General features: G+C 47.7%; 1 protein-coding gene across 1 annotated transcript in view; it reads right to left on the bottom strand.

The window, feature by feature from the left end:
* Nucleotides 1-26,225, bottom strand: part of FOXO3 (forkhead box O3) — an 84,840-nt gene extending 58,615 nt beyond the window's left edge. Inside the window, exon 1 of the mRNA XM_072331610.1 lies at nucleotides 24,549-26,225. Coding sequence (XP_072187711.1) covers nucleotides 24,549-25,133 — 585 coding nt within the window. The 5' untranslated portion in view covers nucleotides 25,134-26,225. The remainder of the gene's footprint in view (nucleotides 1-24,548) is intronic.
* Nucleotides 26,226-26,459: the final 234 nt, after the last annotated feature.

The following is a 26,459-nucleotide window of genomic DNA, read 5'->3' as shown; positions in this document are numbered from 1 at the left end:
AAAGAGCAAGTTGTTGATGGTATTGCTGAAGCACAGCCTAAAACCCCTCCCCTTATCAAGCCATACTGACTGATGAAACAACTGTCACGCTATGACAGAAGACTGTAAAATGATGCCCAAACAGGGGAACACATCAGTAACTTCTTATACTGTTTGGAAAAGTTCACTTTGTTCTTTAAGACCCCATGAAAAAACAAAGTCATAGTCTAAACTTAATGTCATAATTACGCCATTAACTCAATTTTCATTCTCTCTTTTCTGAGTCGAATGATTCAGATGAATACCCTGCTTTACATCAAAGAGTTATGGAATATTGGGTATACGTATGAATTGAACAGCATAATCCTGCTTCTGTGTTTGGATAAAGTCAGAACGACAATTACTATGCAACTACAAATTAATTTACTCTTTTTCTTGCTTTGAATCCAATTGGCTCATGTCAGACAGCAAACTCTGACCACTGAGCACACAGGGCTAATGAAACGACCAAACAAAAATAATCACCGGCGACAAAGAAACAGAAGAGGTTACTGGAGGGCACACAAACTTAACCACTGGGAACAATCTAAAATAAGCAAGGGATTTAAAACCTTGTTCCCAAGTTGAATCAATTAAATCTGAATCCTGACATGATTTCTGCTTAGAAGGAACCATTTCACCAATAGTATTGTGCAGTGGTGTAATTACTAGTGCATCTGTATTCTGGTATGAAGAAGTAGCTCTTCATCAAAAGAGCGATCCGATGATAACAGCAACCCACTCATATAAGCTACAGAGAAACGATGCACAGAAGGCACTGCACGTTTTCAACAGAACAGCATTTTTGAACTACTGCAAAGGAAACATTTGGATTTGAGTTATGTTCAGGGACACTGTACCAAACAGAGCCTGCTGGTAAGGCAGCTCTAGCAGGAAAGTGTTTCTGTCCATGGAACTTGCCAAGCAGGAGCATTCTCTTCATACTAAAATACCCAAGACACAGCCCACGTCTAGCAGTTCTTCCCTGAGAATGAAAATGTGTCTCCAAGAGGTCAAATGACTGTACTGTGAAGAGAAAAAAGGAAAAGGCCGTCTTGAGGGAGAGCTCTGCAGTGAACAGGATGGACACTAAGGCTAGTTTCTCCCCCATCCCAAGCAGCAGAAATTAGGATCCACATGTTGGGCAACAGGTTTCACAGAAGTCTGTATCTCTCCATGACCAGACACACTGAACAGTAGATTCAAGGCTCAAAATACCATAGCCCAGTCTACATCCAGCTCAGTCATCCTAGGTCTCGAGTTACTTGGTTGGAGACCAGAAAACACAGCTAATGAAGGGAGTAGAGTTCAGCTAATGAAGGGAGTAGAGTTAGCCAAATGCCAGTAAGACAGCAGCACAGGAGGGAGTGGTAAGCCCCATCAAAGGCTAAAAGGCAACCCTCAGGCTACACCTACAGCACAGACCTCTCTGCCCCTGAAGCCAGAGACCACAGCACAGTTCACACCTACAAGGCTCACCCCTCTTACTCCTCCCCAGACTACCCCCATGTCAAAGTGGCCATTGGGGACCATTTCCAGCAGGAGCTGGAGCCTTAATCCCGTTAGGGGACTGACAGGAAAAAGCCTGGCAGTAGGGCCATGACATCAGCAGCACTTGGCCATATCCCTGCAGGTGCGAGCTGAGGCCTCCACAGCCTCCTGCACAGGCTGTCTGGGTCCACTTCTACATACCTCAATTTAATAATAAAACTTAAAATATATATATAAATAAATGAGGAGCAGAGTGTTTAGGGGGAAATCACTGAGACCGATGCAGACACTAAGGCCGAGCACTGAGCTTTCACTGAGCACCATGCTCCATGCCATGAAATCCATCCATGCCCTTCCACCTGAGGGAGGATGTCCACAAACCACGTGCTGTGAAGACATAAACATCCTCCATTTTCAAATGGCCTGGCTGGATCACCCCATATGAGGCAACGCTTGCAAGATCACGTACACAGTTGCCTCTAAACCTCTGGATTTAAATTTTGCTGGCCTGACATGCAAGAAGTCAGGAAACCTCCAGAAACAGGCGGTCTCCAAGAAAAATCACTTGCATAACACAGAAGGGGCTGGGGGATGAGAGGAACACCTTCATTTTTGCTCGTCTTGCAGAACAATGAACAATCTTAATTACTTCACGTATTAGAGATAATAACAAAAGAAATATTTACTTCTAAAAGGATGAGGTTTGCTTTCCCTCAGCCAGGTGGCTGGCAAAAAAATAAAAAATAAAAATAAAAATAAAAATAAAAATAAAAATAAAAATAAAAATAAAAATAAAAATAAAAATAAAAATAAAAATAAAGAGGAAGAGAATTCTTAAAATGCTCTTGACACTGGTGTGTTGTGTTGATGGGTCTCACACCATGGCCTGGGCAGACCCCTGCTCTGGAGTCAAAACATGCCCCTAAGGACAAAATGGCAGCAGTACTGGGGTACAAGCTGTCAGCCCAGCTCCTCCTGGAAACAGGACAGACAGAATAAGCTGTCGTGGCAGCCCATGAGAAGAAAACAGATAGGAGATAATTATTATTTTGCCATCATAAACCTTCCGGCACTGACTGAATTTCACAGTAATGTATATGTTGTTCATTTTAAACACAGAAGGACTCGGGTTCACTAAGGTAAGTGGTAATGGCAGAGTGAAATATTTCCTTGGCTTCAGCTGATAGCATGTAGAGCCAACACCTGGAGAGGAAGCCTAGCCCCAAACAAAAGCTGCTTCAGGACTACACCACTCCAGAAATTTCTGGGTGAACACAGGAGGATACCTGCATCCTCACTGCCCAAAGCCTGGCCATCACCTCTCCTTTACAAACGCACCACCTCATCTAGCAATTACCACACCCTCACTCCAAGCAAGTGCCATGTTACACTTCTGAAGCTAAGCCTACCCATCCCGGGCTGCTCTGCCTGGTGTCCCACCCCACAGCTGCCAGCAGCACCCAGCCATCCCCCCGAGGTGCAATCTGCTGCTCCAAAACAGGAGGAGAGTTTCTTATCTGAAGCAGCATCACCTCTGCAGAGCAGCTCGAGAGAGGCACGCAATAAAAATCAGGGTGGTAACTGTAAATACAAGGATCTTTTTGGCTGCATGGAGCCCTTTCGGAGCCATAAGGCAAGGCAAGGCTGCTGCCCTAAGGAACCTGAAATCTATTTTGGACTGATAATGACAGAGCATCACAGAAACACTCATGAAACAAATGGGCACAGAGGTAGAAAAGCCAGGAGCAAAGGGGGAAAAGATCACATTAAAGGATTAAAAGACAAAACAAAAAACTTCTTTCATCCTCACAAAATCATTAGAGGGTTTTGAGTCCATTCAGTCATGGCATTTTCACACCGTCTTTGTTTAGGTAAATCAATTGCTTTCAATAAACTTAGTTAGACCTCTCAAGCCATTTGTTAAATGCAAGCTCACTGCAGAACACGCAGGTGACAATCTTACTGAGAACTTCTTTCCTCTAGAGAACTTTGCCACTTGCTGCTAAAACAAAACCAGCTTGTGCTTTGTACTGAGGCTGCCTCAAATCGCTCTTTCAGAAGATCTTAAGCTCCAACCTGTGACCCTTTCAGAATCAATCTTCAAAAATCTAAGCAGTAAGACTTCAGTAAGACTTGCTAGCTAGCAGCCAAAGCGGTTTATATTTACCTACGAGACCAATGAGGAGTTTCTGACCTTGTCTTTCAACAGAAGTGCCAAGCGAGTCCTCAGATATGGCACCAACAACTCCTGCAACCTCCAGAAGGCACCAGACCCTCTGGAAAGCACACTCTGAGCTTTCTGCTTTTCTGCCACTGAAGGAATAAAAACCAAAACTTCAGCATGCTTGAAGAACAGAGGCAACACAGCCCCAGCAGTCAGGAAGAATAGCAGGAAGAAGGTGACAAGCTTTTCAAGCTGTAAATGAACCACTTCAGGAATTGATGAAGGACCTCCGTGGGATTGTGCCTTAAGAAAAGCAAATCTCCACACAGAAACAAATAAAAGATTGCATAGACCAAACTGACAGATACTACACCTGCTGCATAGCTTGGCTTCATGCTACAGATCACACCTTCAGCCTTTTAAAAAGGCCTCAGACACTGAGGGAAATGCTTGGGTTAGGTTCGCTTGTGTCAAAAAAAAAGCCACAGAGAGAGTGGCAATAGGACTGGTGATAGGAAAGAGCCTTTCATTTTCTGAGCATCGGATCAAAATCCCACCCAGGTCAGCTGCTGCTTGCTGTCTGATAGCTGTTAAAAGGGCCCCTGTGAAATGAGCTGGCTGTTTTAATCCAGTTTCAAGTGGATTGTGCTTAGATCCCAAGGTGGTAAAAGCTTTAGCAATCAAGCAGACAGGCACATGCCCTTAACGTAAAACTCAGTACAACCAGCACTAATCAGCAGCTGTACAGGAGAAAAGCCAGGGACGGAGAGGAGGCAGGAAATCCAGTTACCCACTCCATTCCTAGAAATGATTCAGCCAGACTGGACTTAAAGCAAATGGGCAGAAGCACAACAAGTAGCCTGTCTTTGTAGCTGTGTTTTATGAATAAGTATTTCTGCTCATGAACCCTTGATCTTTCTTCCCATAAAATGCTGTTGCAAAAGCCAACTCATATTTTCCACATGCACGGAAAAGTATTTGCTACCCATTCAATTCCTTAAACAAACACGCACACTTATTCACCAGTTTTCTCTCTGACCCTCTTTTCATTTATTTATTTATCCTGTGTTTGCTTAGGGTTGTTTTTTTTTTTTTTCCTTTTCAGGTCTGTCCTTTCAGTATTACAGAATCCTTTCTGCCTGTGCCATAGCCAGCTTTGGGAGGGCAGCACACAGCCTCAGGACGATGCATTAAGAAGTACTGGGAGTTCTGTTTGCAGTTTGCAAGTACGTTCGAGAATGTTTTTCTTTCCTGCAGTCTTGCAGAGCAGTTGACAAGTGAATGAGAAATCAGAAAACACATTCTCTGACTTGTAATTAAAAAAAAAACACAACCCAAAGGCTCTTAAATCCCTTAAAATACAGCAAATAGGAGCTATGGAAAGGCAGGGTGAAGGGAAAAGTTCAGAAATTAGACACATGTGGTAACTATGTGTTAGCTTCAAAAATGTTCCTTGAGCTGTTATGTCCAAACACTGGCTTGAAAATTAAGCACTCATCAAAAGTGCTGAAGCCTTCAGCCCATGCAATGCGGCTCTGGCGGCATCGAGTACAAACCATGCTGTCACAGAACGTGCTGCTCTGTCCTGTCCTGGTGTGTCAGCAGCATTGCATCACTGCCCGAGAAACCACACAGCTGCCTTGCTGCCTTGTTTTTTTGTCTGTGCAATAGCAAATTTCAGCGCAGCAAATATTTGAGCGCGTGCTGAGCACCGGGCAGTTGCAGTACATACCGCTCATCACCCACACAGAACCCATTTATCACCAACTTTACCGCCATATCCTAACTTTTAGGACACTTCTTGTTCCCTCTCAGATACTTTTGGAGAAATAACTCTCCCTTTACCTCAGAGATGCCATGATTAAGCTTAAAGATTGGCAGCCATGTTATCGACTGTTCTTATCCCCTTAGGCCTCCAGAATTACTGCTTTCACTGGCCATTATTGGCACTCTGGCAAGATCTGCAGCACCACTGCAAAGGGGCTCTTGGGTGGCCCCCACTGGATTCTGCTAAAAGGCAGCTGGCAAATCCCAGCAGCAAGATACGGGCAACTTTTGTCAGTAGTGATACAGACACTGAATTAGGTGGGATCAATATGCACTCACCAAGCTGCCGAGAAGCAGGCATACATCTGCCACCACACTGAGGTTGCCTATTACGCTGCTTTCAAAGAACATTGCCACACAGAGATCAGAATTTTCCTCTTCCAGCTTCACCCACGATTTATCTGCAGCAAACCTGTCAGGTGATGCTCTTGAGGAAGGCAGGGGAAAAAGCCAGAGCTACCCACGCCTGCTGCATACTGCTCCATAACCTAGCCAAAGGCAACAGGGAGCATGAAAACATCCTACCAAAATTTAGAGAAAACACTGTAGCTGCTTTCAAAATGATTTCAAAGATAAAAACCCACTTCTTCTCTATTTTGGAAGTGCAGGAAAAGCCCGCTTGGGGTGAGGTTTCAGGAACAACAAGGTTTCCCAAATGACAGGCACACACAACCCCCTGAAGATCTCTCCAGTGCACCTTCGCTTAATTTTGACAACTAAATGCTTTAGCATAAGACCATCAGCATCGGCTGCGCTTGCAAAGGCTCCAGCTGAAACCTGCCAGCTACATACTTGTTCAGCCAGATTCTTCTTATTATCTTTTCCTCTTCTCTTCACCATGGCAAGAATAACAATTTAATTAGATGGGGCTGGGGGCGGGGGGGAAGGAATGACTTAATTTATAACTATAGTGCAATACATTATTTTTAGCTAAAGAACTCTCCGGAAGGAAACAGTACGCAGACCAATGCTCATGTACAACTTCCTGAATTTGTGATTCAGACCCAAATTTCAGGGACAAGACTAACTTAGGTTTTGATCTTTCTGACCTCACAGTATACACGAGTGCCTTGGGTTTGGTGCCTGTGGCTTCGCTGCTTTCTAATCCCACAGATCTGCAACCCAACAAAGTCCATCAACCCCAAACCAGCAGCACCTCAGAAAACACAGCAGAAAAACAGGGCTGTCAGCCTCATGCACATCCCAGGGAAACCTGAGGTGGGCCATCTTGTTTGCAAACCAACGCTGCTATTGCAGCCTGCCCTGTGCCCTGCTGGGCAGACAACACCCACAGGCTCCAGGCTGCCATTCCACCCTCAGCAGCAGCTCCTTTTTTTCTTTTCTATTTTTTTTTTTTTTTTAAACTGAGACTATATTTGACTTTGCTGTCAAGTATTTCAACGCAGCTGCTATACTCAGGTTCTCCCAAAATACACACAGTAGGTACTGTACTATTGCACATATAAACACCTACCTTCCTACCGCAGCTATTTATGATTAACATAACTTTTCTCCATTTCTGATTTCATTTCCTTTCCTCTGGCCCCACTCTACACTGCAGAGGAGACGCTTTCAAAAACATAATCAGAACCAACTTTTAGCACGAAATAAAGAAAATAAATTTTTGCCTAGTTAGAAATTTAAAACGTTAAGACTAGTTTTGCTTGTGAGTTACAATTTCAAACAGAAAATTACCTTTGCCCTTTCATAGTTTAGGGAAAATAAGAGTGAAAGTCAGCAAGCAGGGTAGGGTGATGGAGGGGAACACCTCTCACTCACTTGTGTTGGTTCCAGTCTCTGCTGGATTTATTGCCTCCTGCACTGGCCTTGCCTGTTCTGGAGATCTGGCCCATCTAGAGGAAGAGACACACCTCTGCCTCGGTCACACCAAGCTTTCAAATCAGTTCCAAGAAGCAGCTCTCTGTTGCCCCCAGCCAAGCAGGATGTTCAGACAGACATTCCCAGTCTCTGGTCCTCATCCAAAACCTCCCTCCGAGGTAACCATTCCACTCAAAAAGATCTTGCTGTAAGCACATGCATCTTTCTGTAACTACATTCAAACCCCAAACTTATTTTCTTCCCACTGTTTTCGCATGATCCATAACTTGATCACAGCATTAGCTATGACATCTTTGGAGGGCCAAGGACTACCCCCTCCTAACCCTCAGAATATTCCTGTCTTCTGGACACAGCCCCGCAGCCTTCTGCCTCTGCTAGGACCACCCTTTTTCACTTTGCAGAAGCAGCAATGTAACTGAATGGGGGAAATGCTGGAGATAAAAGTGGAATTTGTGATTGGATGCACTAGACACCTCTGTATATCAGTAAATCATGGTTGGGGGAGGGGGGTGATGGGAACAACACGGTGCTACTGCTCCTCTCTCTGCAGCACACTGCTGGAAAGGTCAGGCTGCGGAGGCTCCTCTGCCATCTGCCTGTATGAAATAACATCTAGGTCTGTAGCCACACAAGATCAGACTAATAGAGAAGGCTGCTGGAAGGTTTTTTTGGTCCTGATTTCTGGCCTGGGGTCCTCTGGATGCACCACTGAGCAGACATCCTGTGCTTGCAATGCCCTCAGTTTCCCCACCCTCAGCAGGCAGTACGCTATTGGTGTGGCTTCTCTCTTTTAACTGGGATGCTTTGGTTTGTCATGAGGAGATGGGAAGTATTTTATCCTAAAGGGTGTACAGGATTACCCCTCCAGATCTCTGCAGCCTGTTCTCTGCTTGCTCAGACTGGGCTTGTGACACAGGTGCCTGATCCCACCTCAGGTCCACTAAAAGCCTTTTCTCTGCAGGAAAGCAAGGTGCTTAAAAAACAAAAAACAACAAAACAAAACCCTAACAGCACATCGTAACCCACAATCACGTGATTTTCTTTGTGGTTTTTTTTCTACCTCTTTTTCACACCATTTTACTGAAAGAAGAATGACCGGTTTACAGTTTGGACACTGGTGTCAAACAAAGCTCTCCTTGATCACCTAATCTCTAACTCATGGTGTGGTAATTCACTCTTGTTACCTCTTCTACCTCCTTCCTACCTTATTACATGCCACACACTAGAAAACATGGAAAGCAAACAAAAACTGCAAAGAGTGCACAGAAAAGCTTCAATGCAAGGAAGATTGAACAGATTTCCTAGTTCACTTTTCCATCTCTTTCCTTTTCTTGTTCCATCAGACGCTAAGCGGTACATACAGCTCCTCATAACCACTCAGACTGACAGTTTTTACCTGGAGTAAGCTTCGCTTATGTGATGTGCAGCATGGGAAATCACATCATTTAAACTCCTCCACCCTCCACAAAAATCACAGGGGAAACCTCAGCTAGCAGCCAGCACTTGGACACATGGTTTTCTCTGCAGCGTGTCCTGCTGTAGAGATACTTATCTGCACTTCAGATACGTGCATTTGAATTATTTAAGTGTGCAGAAAGCACACAATGTAAAAGAAAACGACTTCTACGCTGCACAGAGTCACACGGCAGAACACCCCGCTCCAAAAGCCAAAGCTGCAGCCAGCAGCAGCTGGGGCACGGCCGAAATACTCTAAGTAAGTCAGCACTACGGCTCTGCAAAACTGTAAATGATTACAGAATAACGCCCTGCAATCAAAGAACAAAATGTGTGCTGTAGATTAATCACTTTCCAAGACTGGAAAGGAAAGATAGGATTGAGAGATAAATCTGGCTGCAGTGTTTATGCAAGCGTATCATGCTCCTTAGGACTGAATGTCCCAGAACGAACAGAGGAAGTAAACAATGTGCCGGCACTCACAGCCCCAGATACGCCAGCTCAGGCAGGACATCCAACTTTCAGTTATGAAACAACACCTTTGCAGCTCTCCCAATTGCTGCTCGTACCGCCACTGCCCGGGAAAATCTAAAACAAAGACCCAGCAGAGAGAGCCTGTGTTCTTCCTCCGAGTTCCACGTTCTCCCTCAGGGCCCTCCCGGCTTTCCCAGAGGATCCCAAATCCTCTCACTTGTGTCAGCAGCCCAAGCACAAGCAGGCAGGCAGAGGCTGTGAGTGCTTCTTGTCAGGATTTACTTCTGGATGCACACACCGACAACTCACATTCTCAGTGTCCCTCCAGCATATAATCACGCTGCTTTTGGCTGCTTAAGCGCTGCCAGCTTTCATGCATTCCTCGTTTTTGTGTAAACATGTTTACATTTGTAACTCCTGACTGGCTTTAATACCGCATAGGCATTTTGAGGAAAACCCTACGAGCACTTGAATTAAAGGCAGCGCTCTGACAGTCAATTACAAAGGAAATAAATAGCAAACAGCCTGGATAAGGGGGGGGGCTGCATTTCCACAGAGGAAAGTTTTCTGGTGGCTGTAGCCACCATGCAAGTAAGAGCAAACACAAACAGTGCCTCAGCTCGATCATCCTGTGAAACACACCATGCTGTGCTGTGACATGGGCTGAAAAGAAAATGAGAGAAGTGACCCCAAAGCTGAAAGATCACACCCAAAGCTGGCTCCGTTCTTTCAGGACAAAACACGTGGTTGATGGAGCAGGGTCACGGCATATCTCTTGTCCCCTGCAGAGGAGCACACTCAAAAGCCATGAGGTCACAAGTTAAAAGTATCTCAGCACATCGTGTAATGACTGCCCCCATCATCTGAGCACAGCCTGGATCTAGCCCTGGGGCTGCCCAGGTCACCGGGAACTCCTGCCTGCAAATCCCCCTCCCCCCACACACACAAATGTTTGGGGTGAGCCTAGGCCACCGCAGCTCACACTGCAGAAGCACTGAGTCCCCACAGTTCACATCCACGTACCAAAGCCTATGACATCTCTGTGTACGCAGCTCCCATTGCCACTGGGTGCTCAGGAGCACCATGCAGTGCCACGCAGCAATCCGTCACGTTCACAGGGATTCCACACAAACTGTTAACAATTTTCTAAAGATGGAAGTGAGATGCAGCACCAGGGTACTTATCACAACAGCACTGCACACAGGGAACCCACATCACAGAAAGCAGCTATGTAAGGTCCTTCCTCTCTGCAAATACCTGCCTCTGTATTACAGCCAATTAACAATAATCTACGAGACTGATGTAGCTGTAAGAACCCCCTACAGTGAAATCCTGCCAGCGCTGGTAACTGATCCAGCAACGCGTACCAGGTCAATGGCACAGGCATCTCCAATTCTTGGAAACATTACATCCAGTCTAATTCCCTCCCAAGGTCACAACCATCAGAAAATCCCAGTACATCGTGACCCAGAGATCTGTGACTAAACAGCTGTTATCAATAGCCTGGGAAACCCAAGCATGGTGTCTGAAACCTACCAGCTGCTGTGAACCCCTCAGCCTCCCTAGCCTCTATAACAGCCTGCAGAGGAGAGGTAGAGGATCAACTGTAGACTTCTCTTGTGGGAGACCTGCCAGATTTGCTTTTGTACTATTTGTTGCAATGCCTGTTTGCATGCACTTTATTGCCATGAAAAAAGGCCAGCCTGTTACCTGATTAAAGTTCCGCCATAATAAAGTTCAAAACTAGGGGCTCATAAACCATGTGCTCTGTACCTAAGTTCTTTGAAAAGTCAATACAGGGTTATTCACACCGTTATAGAAGCTGGTCTGGCACCTGCTCCGTACTAAGCTGTCTCCTGACTATGAAAGAAGCCAGGTGAAGCTTACCAGAATCACCAAAGAGAAAGCACAAAGTTTGCAGCAGAGGCAGAAGATACAAGGAGCTACATAAGAAAAAGTTATGATATTTTCCAAACTAAATATGCTGAGTCAGAGGGCACCCAATAGAGGATACAGGATATGTAGACAGTACTATGGACTGTATACCTTCGCATCATATAATCTATGATATCTCACTGATAATGTATGTCATATAATCTGTGATGAACTTGTAGCATCATCAATAGGGAAGGAAAAAAGAATCAGCCCCTCATCACAGAAATCACAATCATTCCACGTTCCACCAAGTACAACAAAAGGTTTTCAGAAGCTGATGCTTAACTTCTCCCTCAGCTTTGGTGGAAGACCAAAGGCAATGAGCCAGCAGCTCAGGTCACAGGCATCAGCAAAAACAATCAACCAAGCGGGGACCACTGCGTAGCTGATAAAATGGGTGATGAGCTTATTCTGACCTTGTGGCCACCTGTCCTAGTGCAGGAAGGTCAAAGAGGAGCCAGAGAGTGCCCTCAGCCCACAGTCACAACCCAGTCATATGGATGGAAAGCAACCTTCAAGTCTCTCCTAATAAAATCTTGCAATTTCTGCCCAAAACAGCAAGCATTTTAAGGACTGATCAGCAAAGCCCTGAAGTGCACCATCTTAGACACTGCTTGCTAGCTGTCTCATTCAGGCCACGCCACAGTGGAGATGTAAATCTCCCTAAGGCTGGATCATCACGTACACCAACGAGCAATCCCTATTTACACAGTATCAGCAGAGTGAATAACACAACCCAAATGACTAAGGATTTGCACACTGACAGCACCAGCGCTGCTTACCCAAGGCTGGATTAGTTTAAAAAAATAAACAAAGTTGTAAATTATAGGTGGTGCTGTGAGCCCCACCTACATTTCGCATTGTCCAACACTTCCTATTATAAAACCCTGTTCCCAGTTGCTAATAGCCTTGCAAACCTGAACTTAAAGTATGAATGGAAATAGGGCAAGCAGCACGGGATAGGCAAGACACTGAAAGCAGGAAGTCCAGGGACAGGGGAGAAACATGGAACCAGGAGCTGGAACCTTGGCCATCTGTACAAAGAGAGCTGATCTGAGAGGCAGGGAGGCAAGAGATGACAAGAGGGATGTACAGAGCAGGGCTGGGAAGAGCAAGGACGGAGTCTGGAACAGGAGGCTGGGGAGGAGAGAGGAGGCTGCAGGGCTGGTGCTTGTTAGGAGCACAGGGGATGCTGGGGAGGCGATGGCACAGAGCAGCAAAAGAATGTATTTCCTTACTGAGAGCATAGCAACAAGCATGGGGCAGGGCCCACATGGAGAGCATTGGGGATGAACTGCAACCCTGACACCCCCTGAAGCATGCAACCCACCTTGAAGCTGGGGAAGGACAGTGTGTTGCTAATGATGGTGTCACAGGGAACAAGAGGGGAAACTTCAAGTGAGAGAAGCAACTTTAACGTTTTCAACTTCTTAGCATTGGCTTTTATATATAAACATTTTTTGGTGCAGACTTTGGCATAAATGGAGTATACTGTCATTTAGTATTTCTTTGGAGCACTTCACGGAGTCGTCAGAACAAGCCACACAGGTACTCGTGCAGTCTTAGAGTATCCACAGGAATACTTCAGCTATTCAAGCAACATAAAGTCTGACTTCCCCGTTTCCCCTCTACTCCTGGAAAATGGGGAAGGCATGTGACTGCCACTGCTGGCACCCACCTGCCATGTATCGTGTTGCTTCTAGAGAGAAAGCTGTGGCCATCCCTACAAGAGGAATTGGTGCTTGGTGACTTGAGAGCGTTTCCCACAGAAAATAAGGAAGCCATCATCTCTCAGCCCATGCAGAGCTCTAAGAAAGTAACTGTCATCCAAATGAAAATGTCAAACCAGAAACCAGGCACTCGAGACTGGATAAATTTAGTAAGAGGTCATGATTCAACTACAATAGAAGGAAACCCACACTTAATTTCTCCAGCAATTGTTATCATAGTGCTCAAGTAAACTATTCTTCCTTCAGGCTTAGAGTACACCAAATCCACATCATTTCTCAATTTGCTGCTTCCCCCCCACCCCTTTCCTTTCACTAGAGAGCACTGTCATATTACAAGCTTAGTGTGAGTCTCAATAGAAAAAAAAAATGACACAAGTAGATCTTGTCATGGTTAAATCCTGACCCAGCTGTTGGAAAAACCCAAAGCGAACATTCCTCCTGGCCAAAACAGTGTTCTTTTCACCACATATACTCTTGGATCCGGCAGCTGCAAGTGACACTACAGCTCATGTTGTCCGAAATGGACAAAGAATCTGACGACACACACACACACATTTTGGAGGCTGGTCTGCAGTTCTCTGAATACTCTGCAGTACTGTTGTGCCAATCCCAAATTGCTGCAAGTTTAAGGAGTGTGCCAAACTCTTGTCAGAACAAATCCTTCAGCTTTTTAAAGGAAGGGAAGAAAAAGAAGAAAAGGAAGATAGAAAAAAAAAAAAAAAAAAAAAAAAAAAGGAAAAAAGAAAAATCGACTACTTTTTTCCTGCTTCCATTTTTCAGCACCATAGGATCAACATTAGCTGTTCAGTTGATAATACCGCTCTTTATTTGAAGTTATTTTTCTCCTTTCACCACCCACATTCATCTGGGACTTATTCAGTATTATTCTGCCTGACACTGGTCCAAAACAGCAAACAATTTCAGTAACTACACAATAAGCAGAGCAGATCCTAACAGAGGCACTTCGTCATCCAAGAATCCCCTTATGTAACATCCAGCTCCATACTGAAAATAACGTGGAAAAACTTGCAACGAGGTTAGGTAGAGTCATGTCTTTAGCACCACTTCTTCATGTGACCAGGACTGAATTTTACAAGCAAGGAAACACTTCTGTACTTTGGCCTTCTGTCTCCAGAAAGAGGTGGAGATTTATGCCCTTTCTGCTTCTAAATTTGACTTCTTCAGTGCCCCATTTTATATTCTTCCTGACAGGTCCCTATTTTGTATTTAAAAACCTGCTGTCATCGTGCTGCATAGAAAAATACCTTTCCAGATGAAAGAGGAAAAACTCCCGCCATGGAGTGAAGCAGCAAGAGGTAACTCCTCAGTTCAGACTGTGTGGCTGAAACACCTCACCCAGCAACACAGTCATTTCCAGCAGGCTTTGATAAAATGGTAATTCACTGTCCAGAAAAGTCAACAACATTAACCATATTACACTGAGAAAGTCAAAATAGGTCATTCAAACAGCATTATTCCCCCTTCCTTTCAAACATAATGCAAAGTGTTTAAGTAGTCTCTCTTGCAATTAGCATCGCCTTTGCTTCCTCAGTGCCCAAAACACACTAGCCTCACAGAGCTGCCCTTACCACGATCCCCACCATCATTACTTCTCAGCAAACACACCAGGCTGAAATCCCACCCTCGTTGACCCCAACCACCACCTTAACTCATGGCTTCCCAGCTTCTGCCCTATCACCCCAGACCACAGCCACCTCTCCCTGCAGGCTGCTGCTGTCAGCCTTTGGACAGAAGGGCTGCTGCCCAGAGAAGCCTTAGGAAGGTGGGCTGCAAGGATCTCCCTAGGGAACGGTGGGTGAGAGAGAGCTTTCCTGGATGTGAGAAGTCTGACATATGTTTCCAGTGCATTTTAATTTAGAAAAATGTTGGAAAGATTTTATTTATGTTTCTAATTAGGTAAACAGTATGCTTCCTCCACCTGCTCCAAGCTACCCCACCAGGCCCGGTACACATCAGATGCCGACAAACACACGTCAGGTTGATTTCTTTCCCACTGCTAGTTCTCAGTGCCCTTCCTCCTCCAAGCCCCCCATGCCACTACCTTATGGCACAAATGCTTTCTTCTTCAATATAAAATGGCCTTGCTATTGATTTCCAAATATCTTTGTAAGCATGCAGCTCCCTTTCCGAAAGCCTTCTGAAAAACAGCTCTTTGTAAGAGATTTTTCCCCTACCTCAAGTGTACAAACCTCCTCATACCTTTTGATCAAAACCATTTTTACCATGCAGGAACTAGGCTGTAGGAGCAGCAGGACAAGAAATAAACCAGCTTGGGAAAGCCGAGAATCACACAGTCACCATAATGATAAAAATAACAGCACTGGGTTTAGAGGTTTCAGCTGCTAGACAAACGAAGCTGGATACCTCTGGCCCAAGCCATTCAGAGCTCTGACACCATTTCCATTTTCAAATCTAAGATTTCAGATGTAGCCTACTTAGCTGGGTCACATATATGGTTCAGGCTGTGCTAAAGTAGAAGCTGCTTGCACAAGATTCCCAAAACACTCAAGATCTCTTGCAGGTTCTCAGTGGCAGCATCACTCTTGGTGTCAAGGCTATCCTCCTCCAAAGGCATTGCATGAACAGCTGCCTCCTTCCACAGGAGGTGATGAATACTTAAAGAACCACCATTCATGCTGAAACCTGACATAGCAGACAAACGGTTTTGAGTTCTCTTGTACAGTGAAGCTTTTAAACCTAACAGATCATGTTGCACAAAACAAGGACACCAGCTTCAGGAGTCTCAGCTTACGCTGCATCTCAGGACATGACTTGAACCAGCATTGCCAACTCTTATAAATTCCTGGAAAAAAAAAAAAACATTATCTGAACATTTGCTAAGGCCCAGGGTTTTGAAGAGCAAATAAGTTATAGGCTTTCAGGAAACCACATCACTGTTCTCACAGCAAAACCAATCAGCAAAAAAAGGTGATAACATGAGAGTCTGTGAAAGCCTCACACAAAGACACTCTTTGTTTAGCAGCGTTCTCGCTTATCAGGAGCCAATTTTATGTACTAAGTGTATCTAGAACTTTATATATGAAACTGATAAGTCCTCCATGAAGTACGAGCAAATATATTTGCCCAAGATAGGGTTCACTGCCTAACTTCACCAATACCTACAAAGTCGCACAGTGTTGATTTGGATTCAATCCCACATTTTAAGGTACATTTACATTGTAGATTTTATGTGAGAAGGCAGGGCTACCTTTGGTTGTAAACCATCTTTGGAAAGCCGAAATATCTATCTGAAGAGACAGCATGGAGAGTAAGAATCAAAAACAGAAGGTTTTAAGAGTGCCAACATATAACTGGAAAAGATACCAAGATAATTTGATCATAGAATAGCTTTGGTGGAAAGGGACTTCAAAGTACTTCCAATCCCCATATTCTAGACTTGATAAAGTAAATATGACACTGGAGAGCATGTCTTAAAATTATTTATTTAAGAAAATGGTTTTTTACTCTTTTTCAGCCTGTTTCAGAAAAAGAAAGGAATTGGGAAAGCACTAATTTATGTTGACAAATGATCTTACCAGTTTTATTGCTGGCTCTTTAGACTAGGAAAGTGTTCTGTATTAGAGTATTACCAGGTAATGAAAATGCTTATAAATAGAACTTTATTTACTTAAGTGCAAGCAGTGCTGTTAGTAACACAGCCTAGCCCCACACAGTCCTCAGGGGGAGCCCAGTTCCAACTGCAGCCAGGGTTATAAGCAGTGCTGGCTCCATTCTTACTGACACTGATGAAATACATGCTGGCACTGCTGGGGAGCCCTGCTTGGAAAGCCCCATCATGCCGCTCTGATGTGGCCTTATGCAGGGACAGGAATCGGGCCCTGCTTTCATCTGTCCCTGCTGCACCTATGAGAAATGATTTGCATCCCCTCTACAACTGCTCCCCAAGGCAAGATACACGTGTGCCTGTGTTGTGGTGCGCCCCCACCTGCTCTCCCACAGCAGGCTGAGCCCTGTCCTCACAGCCTCCATGTTTATCTGCTGGTCTCCCACCCATCTGGGGGCCACGATAAGCAGATGCCACCTCCCTGCTGACACACTGGCACCCAGCCCAGTTCTGCTCTTTGGCTCATCACATGGCTGGGGAACCAACAAACCAACCAAAAACTTTCTTCCTCGGACTGTGCTGCACACATCTGTTGGTCACAACTCCAGATGTCTCCACAGACCCAGACAGAGCTGGAGGCCCAAAAAAAACCCAGGGCGAGTGCCTGTCTGAAGTGCCACAAGGCTGGGGTGTGAGCAAGCAAAACGTAAAGCATGAAGGTTGCCTCGGTGGTGCCAGCAGACAAAACCCACACCTTTGGCAACTCTCTTCCCTCCCCTCCTGATTCCACAGCTCCCAGCAGGGTTTTGTCAGCAGACCTCAGCACAGACCCACCCTGCACCTGGGCAGGGGCTACAGGGACACAGTGGCATGACTCGGTGATTCACCCCACTGAAACATGCCCACTGGCCCCAGGGTGCGTCACAGCCCAGGATGATGGCACAGATAAGAGCTCCACACCCTCACCAGCAGCTTCCTGCTTCCAATTTAGTGCTGTCCAGGATGGCATGGGCTGCAGAGGCATCGACACAAGCCTTAGGTGCTTCCATCCACCTCCACTGCCCTCAGCCATCCTCCCATGCCTCCCTCACGCTCCCATCACACGCACCAAGCACCAGCTCCACCTGCAAGGGAGAAATTAAATGAAACACAAGTAGGGGAAAAAAAGACAGAATACCTTGGCAAATGAATGTGTTCAAGTGAGAACACCGCATTTCATAATGTACTCACAAGTACATTACATGTTTTGATCGAGCAAGTAATTAATTCCATTCGTTACTGCAAGTCTGTTATAAGAACCCATCTTCACATCTATCAGTACAGATCTCCAGAAAGGCATTTTTTCTAACAGTGAAACTGTACAAAGGAGTCTTATTTCAGGAGAAATCTTTAAATAGCCTTTATTTTTAAATCAGCCCTAGTGAACAGATTAAGAAAACTGCACCAACAAGCAAAGCTCAGGTAGGACACACACACAGTATTACCAATGAGACACCAGCACTGTTAACTCCTAACCTGCCTCCAAGTCTGCAAAGCAGCACTACAAGCACATCAGCCCTGGGCAAATGTGCTAGAGCATAGCCCAGAGAAAGAACTCTGGCTTTGCACAGCAAGACCAGCTCCTCCCAACCCCCACAGCAAGGCCCAGCAACAGGGGCACCATTGGGGCAAAAAACAACAGCAATGTGACAATAGTTTCTTCCTCCAGGCAGCTCCCTCACATGTCACCACACAGTTAGGACAGAGCACTAACATGATCACTCATTTCTTTGCTTCCTTCCAACTCCTGATAGTGCCCTGAAACGGCCATCCCGCAGTCTCACCACCTCCAACCCCATCCCATGACAACATCTGCCCAAGGTGTTAACCTTAAGACAAGGTAGCTGATTGAGACATTAAGACTTCACCTACTGTTGCTGAAGGCCATGCTCCACTCCAGTGGCAGCCAGCTCTCACTGGCTGCAGGAATCTAGCAGTAAGCCCTGCACACAAAGCTGAAGGAGACCTCCCTGCACAGGACCCACAACTCCTGCCACAGCCTCGCAGAGCTGAGCTCTTCCCACACATGGGGCTGGGACCACATCACTGCGGTCCTTCAGGTTCCTGCATGGCCACAGAAAGGAAAATCCCAAGTTCTGTGGAACAGAATGAAGCATCTCTCCTCCTGTTGTTTCACTTCCTACAGTTTGCACTCTCAGTCTGTTGTTTAAGTGCTTAGAAAAAGTTGCTCCCCAGAACACAATGTTCTTCGCTCCAAGTCAACACTCAAGGCGTCCTTATTAAGGCACTTGTTGTAACTGTCATGTAAGGGCCACCTCCGGGATTTCTGGATCCCTGTCAGCAGCCATTTAACTGCTCCCTGCCTTAAGCCTCCCACACACCCTTCCAAAGACTTGGTCTTATCTCCACTTTCCCTTCTTGTGATCCAGACCTCCAGAAAATTGTCCACACCTGGCAGAGCTTCTGAAGACACAGTGGGTCCCCCCTGGGGCTCAAAGACACAGCACTGCAGCAAGTTCCTCCTTTTTCTCCAGGTAAGCTCTTGTCCAGTGACACTCCTCAGTGTTGAGGCTCCGATGGCCTATCAGGTCTACAGCAGCATGCAGAGTTGAGTTTTGGCAAACTGAGAAGCAGAGCTCTTTCTTCATCTCCCTCAACCAGAGAAGCAAGAACTGCACCTACCACTAGCAAAAAAACACTTGGAAACATACCAACTTGCTTGGAAAGCTAAGCCAATGTCAAATAAACATTATATACACATGGCTTAGGAGTTAGGGGCTGTCAGTGCTGCAGTAGTGTCCCATCACATGCAGCTGAAGCACAAGAAAGCTGGCACAGCCACAAAAAAAAAGTATGGGTAACCCATCCCGGCTTTGTCTGAAGCAAGTCAGAACAAAACATCTCACTCTGAAGGAAAATCCCCCTTCTGTAGACAAGCCACTTTTTAATAATAAGTGCTAAATGGACTATTCAAGCAGGTAATTAATGTTAATTAACATATGTCAGGCCATAAATTGGTTAAATGCACCTCATTTTCCAAGCTTAGTGTGTGGCAATGCTCAGGAAATTGTAGTAAAGAACAGTCCAAGTTTGTAGAAGTATATTAAAAAAAATACAAAAAGCGAATGGAAGGCTAAGCTAAATCCTCGCTTAACTCACAACGTGCTGAGTCAGCACTACTGAAAACTGAATGATGGCGCACATTGCTTCAACATTTCATTTTTTGCTACTGAACCGCTGTGCTGTGCATATGTTGTCATCCCCAAGAAAAGCCACATCAAAAAAACAGCAGCTCCTTCGGCGCCGCACTACCAGCAGGCTCCACACTCTCTATAGGACATGACCCCAAGAAGTGCTTCTGGGGCTGGGGCTCCTTTCCCACGTGAGCTTGGGAATGGCAGCATTTGGTTGCTCAGGGCTCACCCTACTGCAGGGAGATCAAGCCTTGAAACCTTGAGGGCTGTATGCCCTTAAAGGTAACGTAGGGCTGCTATTTTACAGCCTTGCCCTGGAGCACTTTTCCTGTGACAGAGATAGCAGGAAAGCTTTTCCATAAGTGGGAGAGAAAAAGAGAACATAGAGGGTTTTAGTCTGAACAGCATCTTGCATTTGGGAGCACTTTTGGTTTATCCCTTAGCAAGATGCCGCCACACAACAACCCACTGTAATTGCACTGCAAGCACAAAGCAAATCTCACAAAGACTTTCAGTGCCGCCACAGAAACAGCTGGCTGCTCAAAGCTTGCAGGGCACCTTTAGGAAGCTGCCACCTACAGAAATCACCTGGCTGCTTATCCCGAGATACCCCTTGCTCCCAGTAGTGCCTTCTTGCATGACCGTTTCAGGTAGCCTGTTGTTTTTAAAGAGCGGAGGAACGCTGATTCCAGCACTTCCCAAGCAAGCCTACCTGGCCATGATGCTATCCTGCAGCATTCACCGGAGATTCCCTCGTCTAAGTTTATCAGAACTCGTGACTCTACCTACAGCTGATGACGCTCACAAAGGCAATGTGCTCATAGCAGCATTTTTCAAGTCCTTAAGCAGAAGTGCTCCTCACTGAGGCACTGCAGAGGGAAATAGCAGCACCTCTCAGGGGCTGCCCAATACCTCCTTCTCCTCTCACAGCTGTTTCCTACCTGTACAAGCAAGGGAAAGAAAATGAGATCTTTGGTAAATGCTTCCAATATAAAATAATAATGTGCACTAGCATCTACACATGACTTCCACAGTCAAGTTCAAAAACATCATTTATTACTTTGATGCTAAAGTACACTCCTCTTCGATGCGAGCAGCTCGTTACCCAGCATTTCAGAATTTGGGGCTGGAATTCTGCATCTGTTTCGCTCAGCATGAAATTCACTTACAAACGTTACTGAGCATTTTGTTAAACTACAAGCGTAAGGCTTTGATCAGGTAAGGTGCTTAAGCAGTAAGTTTAAGGACACGAGTAATCCCAGCGAAGTCCCAAGGAACCCTCCACGTGCTTAAACCCACGTCTGCTCCACTAGATCAAAAATAATCAGACTACAGTTTGCAACCTAAGCCTTTTTTGCGTGGACAAATAAGGCAGCTCAAAATTAGGGAAAAAAGTAAAAACATAATAGAAGGATTGAAAAAAAATATATACTCATGCCAGCAATTTACTGGGAAACATGGTTTTGCTTTTAACAAAAAGAGCACCAGGAAAACAAAGGTAATGCAAATTTCAGTTTTACACTGCTGCTCCTAATAAAGCAGCAATTTGCTATTCTGAGGAGGAAGAAGTAAGAAGAACAGAGAGCAGCGCTGCTTCCTTCCCACATCCTTTGCGAGAAGATGATAAAGAACGTCCCACACATCTTCGTATCAGCATCTGGCTAACAGATTTAGGCATGTGCCCACATCACTGGTAAATTTCCTCAATAAACAGAGAGAATACCTGTGTGTTCACCACGCTGGAGGAATTGCAGCGCTTCAGCACACATCAGTCAATACAAGGTAATGAAAGAGGCAGAGTTTGCATACAAAGTCTCCAAAAATCTACCCTCCAAAGTAAAGAAGCCAGCAGATAGTATTTATCCTTCATGAGGAAGATGCAACAGTGTAAAAAACAAGCGCAACAGGTGTAAAACAAACAGGCTTCTGGTATAAAGCCGAACCTAAGCAAGTTAGCTGCGCCAAGATTCAGGAGTTACTGGTACCTACATACGAGGGACCCATTCACAGCCCTGCAATACAGCTCAGTAGAGAGGAGAGCAGTCCCCCTAGTGTACTCTTCCTGCAGAAAAAGCTGTGTTTCACAAGAGTGTGCTACGAGAAATTACAAAATAGAGTTATAGGAAACGATACATGAGCACTTCAACACGTCGCAGTGAAACCAGGCATCTACGCTATAGGCACCAACAGAGAGCACCGCTTTGGTTTTCTGCTTCAGGATTATTGAGGAAACCAAGTTGAAACATTATTTTTCCAAGTATTTAGCAAGCAGCAAGTCAGCACAGAAGTTCTGCAAGCGCAGGCTGCGGATAGGGTAACAGATGCCTGAATTCAGGAGCACACACAGACGAGCCATCGAGGAACTGCATGGAGGTGCGTGCAATACTCATCCTACACCACGCTGCCAGCCGACACCTTTCCCCCAGCTCCAGCAATAAGAAATGTAAACGCTGACTTCCCACAGCGATCCCAGGCAGTCAGCAAATAAGGGAGCACACACCTAACCCCTCCCTGGCCATCCGCCAGGCAGGGCTGACAGCAGTGAGGGGCAAAGGCTGCAGGCTGGCATCCTGCTGGCACTGGGACAGGCTGGAGCTGTGTGCATGGGGTGAGCCTTATCGGAGTTAGCGGAAGCATAATATATGTCTTCCTAACCACATCTGAAACATTCACTTCTGCTTTAATGCCCCAGGCAAAAATAATAATAACGTGTAGTCGAACGATAGTCGCAACTTTAATTTATAGCTCTTAAAATAATTGTTTTGAGGAGTGTAATCCCAGCTATGCGTACGGATTACGGTCTTCACCACATCTCACCGGGAACAGCATTAAAATTTCATGTATAATAATACCTAGGATAACAAAACAAGGTATCGTCTTCCCTTTGTCTAAAACGACACTTTTCCCCCCCCTCAAGGCTGGAGAAGAATATTGTTAAGTGTGCCTGCAGCCTTCTAAAGATAAACCTGGTTGTGTGAAATTAAGACAAAATCCTTCTGATACAGAGTTATTTTCTGTTCACTTCAAATCTTAGGTTAAAACCTGAAAAAAAGTCTGGTGTGAGATAGATGCTGACCTTACCTCCCGAAGAGTTGTGTTCGCTACCTGAGAAAGAAACAGAGATGATAACATATAATGTGTCTAAGCACTGGGAGGCTAAGATGGAGTCCCTGTTTAAGAGTAGTGCCTCTGTACAAACTCACTTACTTTCCAGGCAGCTGAAATATCCCTCTTCATAACACATACACAGAGACTGAAGTGGCCCCTGCTCTGCTCGGCAGCCCGTGGTCAGCTCCTGGCCTCCTTTAACCCTGCATCTCACTGTCTGAGCACAGCCCAACATGCTTCTGTGCTGATAAAGGTCACCCTAAAGGCTGCAGAGGGGCTTCTGAGCTAAATCGTATGAAAGAAATCCCAAGAGATCCAAGTTTTTAACACTGTAATTAGCTCCAAGTACCAGCTAATGCTGCTCAGGAAAGGAATCAATATCAAATTAACAGGCTAAGTTGTCAGAAAAAATAGTGACTGTATTAAGCACGCTGATCAATGCGAGCACTTGGTGCTACGGCCCAGGTCCTGCTGCTAATGCTGAGGCAATGGGAGCACAGCCCTGCTGCCCGCCCTTTGGAGCAGTAATACAGAGTTCGCTGAAAATTCAACACAGCTGATAAAAGAGCAGCATTTGCCACAGCAGCTGGCAGCGAGAGCCTCAGCTCAGTGTGCGATACCTACCGGAGAAGGCCACGCTGGCACCGTGAGAATTTAACCCTTTGCCACACTCCATGATCACCGTCACACAACACCCAGTGCCTAGCTCAGCTCCAACACTGCAGAATACATGGGTTTCAGAGCTCTGCCCCACATTAGCTATGCCCCAATAAACTTTGTGCTCCTGTTTTCCTGAGCCTGAGGTATGACATCCCAACACTTCCCCCACAGCACTTCACTTGGAACCTAGCAGCACGTCAGTCCTACTCCAGAACTACGGGGTGAGGCAGAGCTGCCAACAACGCAGCCAGAGCTGCTTCAACCTGCAGTATTCCTGACTGGTTCAAGTACAAGTTACCCCTGATGCAAGGCAGAGAGAATCAAAGCAAAAACCAAACCGCCCTGTGGCACAAGGAGACTTCCTGCACACATGCCCTCAACAGCCCGATCCCTGAGCAGCAGCTGCGATGCCCCACACACCCCAGTAACGTTCTGTAGCAGCACCCGCAGATCCGTATGGCTGCATGTCAGCTCCACAGGACCGACAGACGGCCACGAGAACAAGTCCAAAGCAAGTGGGTCAGGAAGTGCCCACCTCACACCCCATTTACACTGAGTAGGCATTGCCGGGTTGTGTGGGTGCAGGGCCTCGCTCTGCCGCGCTGGGTCCGTCAGCAGCACAGCAGCGACCTCAGTGCAGCCTGCCATGCTGTAAGCTAGTATCACCCCAATGGACACGATGGATGGATGGGGATGTGTGGGGGGCATACAGGCTGGCAGCACCAAGCCATCGCTCTCGCAGTCCTGTCATCTCCATATGAAAACAGAGCCTCGGGCTTCCCTCCACCACCTTTAGGAACGGCAGAGGCTTTTTTGGAAGAAAACGCAAGTCAATCTACATGTGAGCTTCGGGCTGACACTGCACGAGAGCAACTCTGCTTATTTCTGTTACGAGTTACCAGGTCCCTAAAACTTGTAAAAAATAAAAAGCCTTTAAGAACACCGTCTCCTGCCTTCCCCTTCTCTGCTTGTCCCCCTGCACCGGACGGCGGCCGAGCGGCGAAACTTCCATCCCTACCCATCCTCTTCCCCCTACGCTGCGGTCAGACGGCACCCCGTCCCCTCACCTTCCATCCGGCCGAGCTGTTGTTGTCGCCCTTGTCCTTGAAGTAGGGCACGCAGCGCACCATCCAGTCGTAGATCTGCGAGAGGGTGAGCCGCTTCTCGGGGGAGCTCTCTATGGCGCGGGTGATGAGGTCGGCGTACGAGAGGTTGCCCCACGCGTTGCGCCGCGACGAGCACTTCCTCGGCGCCGCCGCCGCGGGGCCGCCGCCGCTCAGCCCCCCGCCGCCCGCCGCCGTCGCCGCTCCTCCTGGCGCCGGCCCGGGTCCCTCCGGGCCGCCTCCGGGCAGAGGGACCGGCGGCCGCGCCGCCTCCTCGGGGCCGCCGGCGGCCGCCGCTTCGCCTCCCGCGGGGGCCGCGCCGCCGACGGCCATGGCCGCGCCGCCCCCCTCCTCGTCGTCGTCCTCCTCCTCGGGGATCATGGAGGCGGCGTCGGCGGACGGCTCGCCGGCGGGCTTGGCGGGGCTGGCCTGCAGTTCGGGCCTCTGCAGCGGCCAGGTGCAGGAGCGGGGGCGGCTCTGCGGCTCGAACTCGGGGTCCAGCTCCACGTCCAGGGGCGAGAGCGGCCCGGGGGGCGACGCCTCTGCCATCTTGGCCTCCCTCGGGGGCGGCTGCGGCGGCGGCGGGGCGCTGCGACGGGGCGGGCGGCTGCCGGCCCCGCTCCTCCTCCGCCGCCGCCTGCTCAGTGCCGCCGGGAGCCTAGCGGGCGGGCATGCCGCTCACCGCGGGCACGGAGCGAAGGGGCGAAGCCGGCAAAAATAACAAACGGAGAGCGAAAAACGCGATTAAATCGGGCGGAGCGCCGGAGCGCGGTGCCGGGGTGCGCTCGGCGATGCGAGTGTGCGTTTGTTTATGTTTCTTCACTCCATGCGGGCTCTCCGGCTGTGTCCGCGCCGTACCTGGCCGTGGGGGCCGGCGAGTACCTTCCCTTCCTCGGGTGGCTCTGCGCTCGTCCCTGGGAGGCACCGAGGAGTCCGTCCTTCTTCGGGACGCCCTGATGGGAGCGTGGATCCCGGCGCGCTGATCGCCGCCACTTCGCGGTGCCCCCAAGCACGGCGGCACCTCGTCAGAAGATAGACAAAAAAAAACCAACAGCAACAAAAAAAAAACCCACAGCGTAATAATAACGATAAAAATCCTTCCTCTCACAGGGAAAAAGCGAGCACGAGAGGGACGGATCGGCGCTCCTCCAACAGGTCCGGGAGCTTTAAGCCCTCCCTCGGGCTGCCGAAGCGAATGGGTTTTGTTCCAGCAGCACCGCCGCGCTCATAACCTCCGCGCTCGTAACCTCCGTGCTCCTGCCGCTGCCATCTTGACAGTTCCCTCCGCTCGAGTCACCGAAAAACCGCGGCCGGGGAGCGGTGGGGACAGAGCCGACGACCGCCCCCACGCCGACGGAAAGGCGAAGCCCAGCGCCCGGCAGTAGCGGCGGCGGTGCTGGTGTTGGCGATACTGCTGCCGCTGCGCGGCTCCGCTCCGCCCGCTCTGCGCCTGGGGCTCGGCGGAGCCTTCCCTTTAAAGGCGACGCGGGGGGAGGCGGCGAGGCGAGCGGCCCGGCTGCCGCAGCCCGCCCCAGCTGCCCGTGGCCCTGCCGGCCGCCAGCTCGCACATCCCTCCTCCTCCTCGCCACAACACAAAGTTATAGCCGCGCGCAGAGAGCCGCAACCTAACCCGCCGCGCCAAGACGCCCGCCCACGGGCGGGGCCGAGCGGGGCCTCCCACACAGGGCGGGGAGAGGGGAGCGGAGCGCGGCCGGGCCCCAGCGCCCCTCCGCCGAGGGGAGCGGGGACGGTGGCGCGGGGCCGTTGCACGTCCACTCGTGCGTTCCCTTGGATTTAAGCGACGCGAGTGATTTCGCTACTCCATACACTGAGTTTTCGTCACGTTCGCCCGATTTGCTGCCTAATCCCACCTGC

This window comes from Excalfactoria chinensis, chromosome 3, assembly GCF_039878825.1.
Source record: "Excalfactoria chinensis isolate bCotChi1 chromosome 3, bCotChi1.hap2, whole genome shotgun sequence".
NCBI classification, from domain to species: Eukaryota; Metazoa; Chordata; class Aves; order Galliformes; family Phasianidae; genus Excalfactoria; species Excalfactoria chinensis.
Note: the sequence above shows the minus strand (reverse complement) of the source record. Positions and strands in the feature narration are given on the sequence as shown.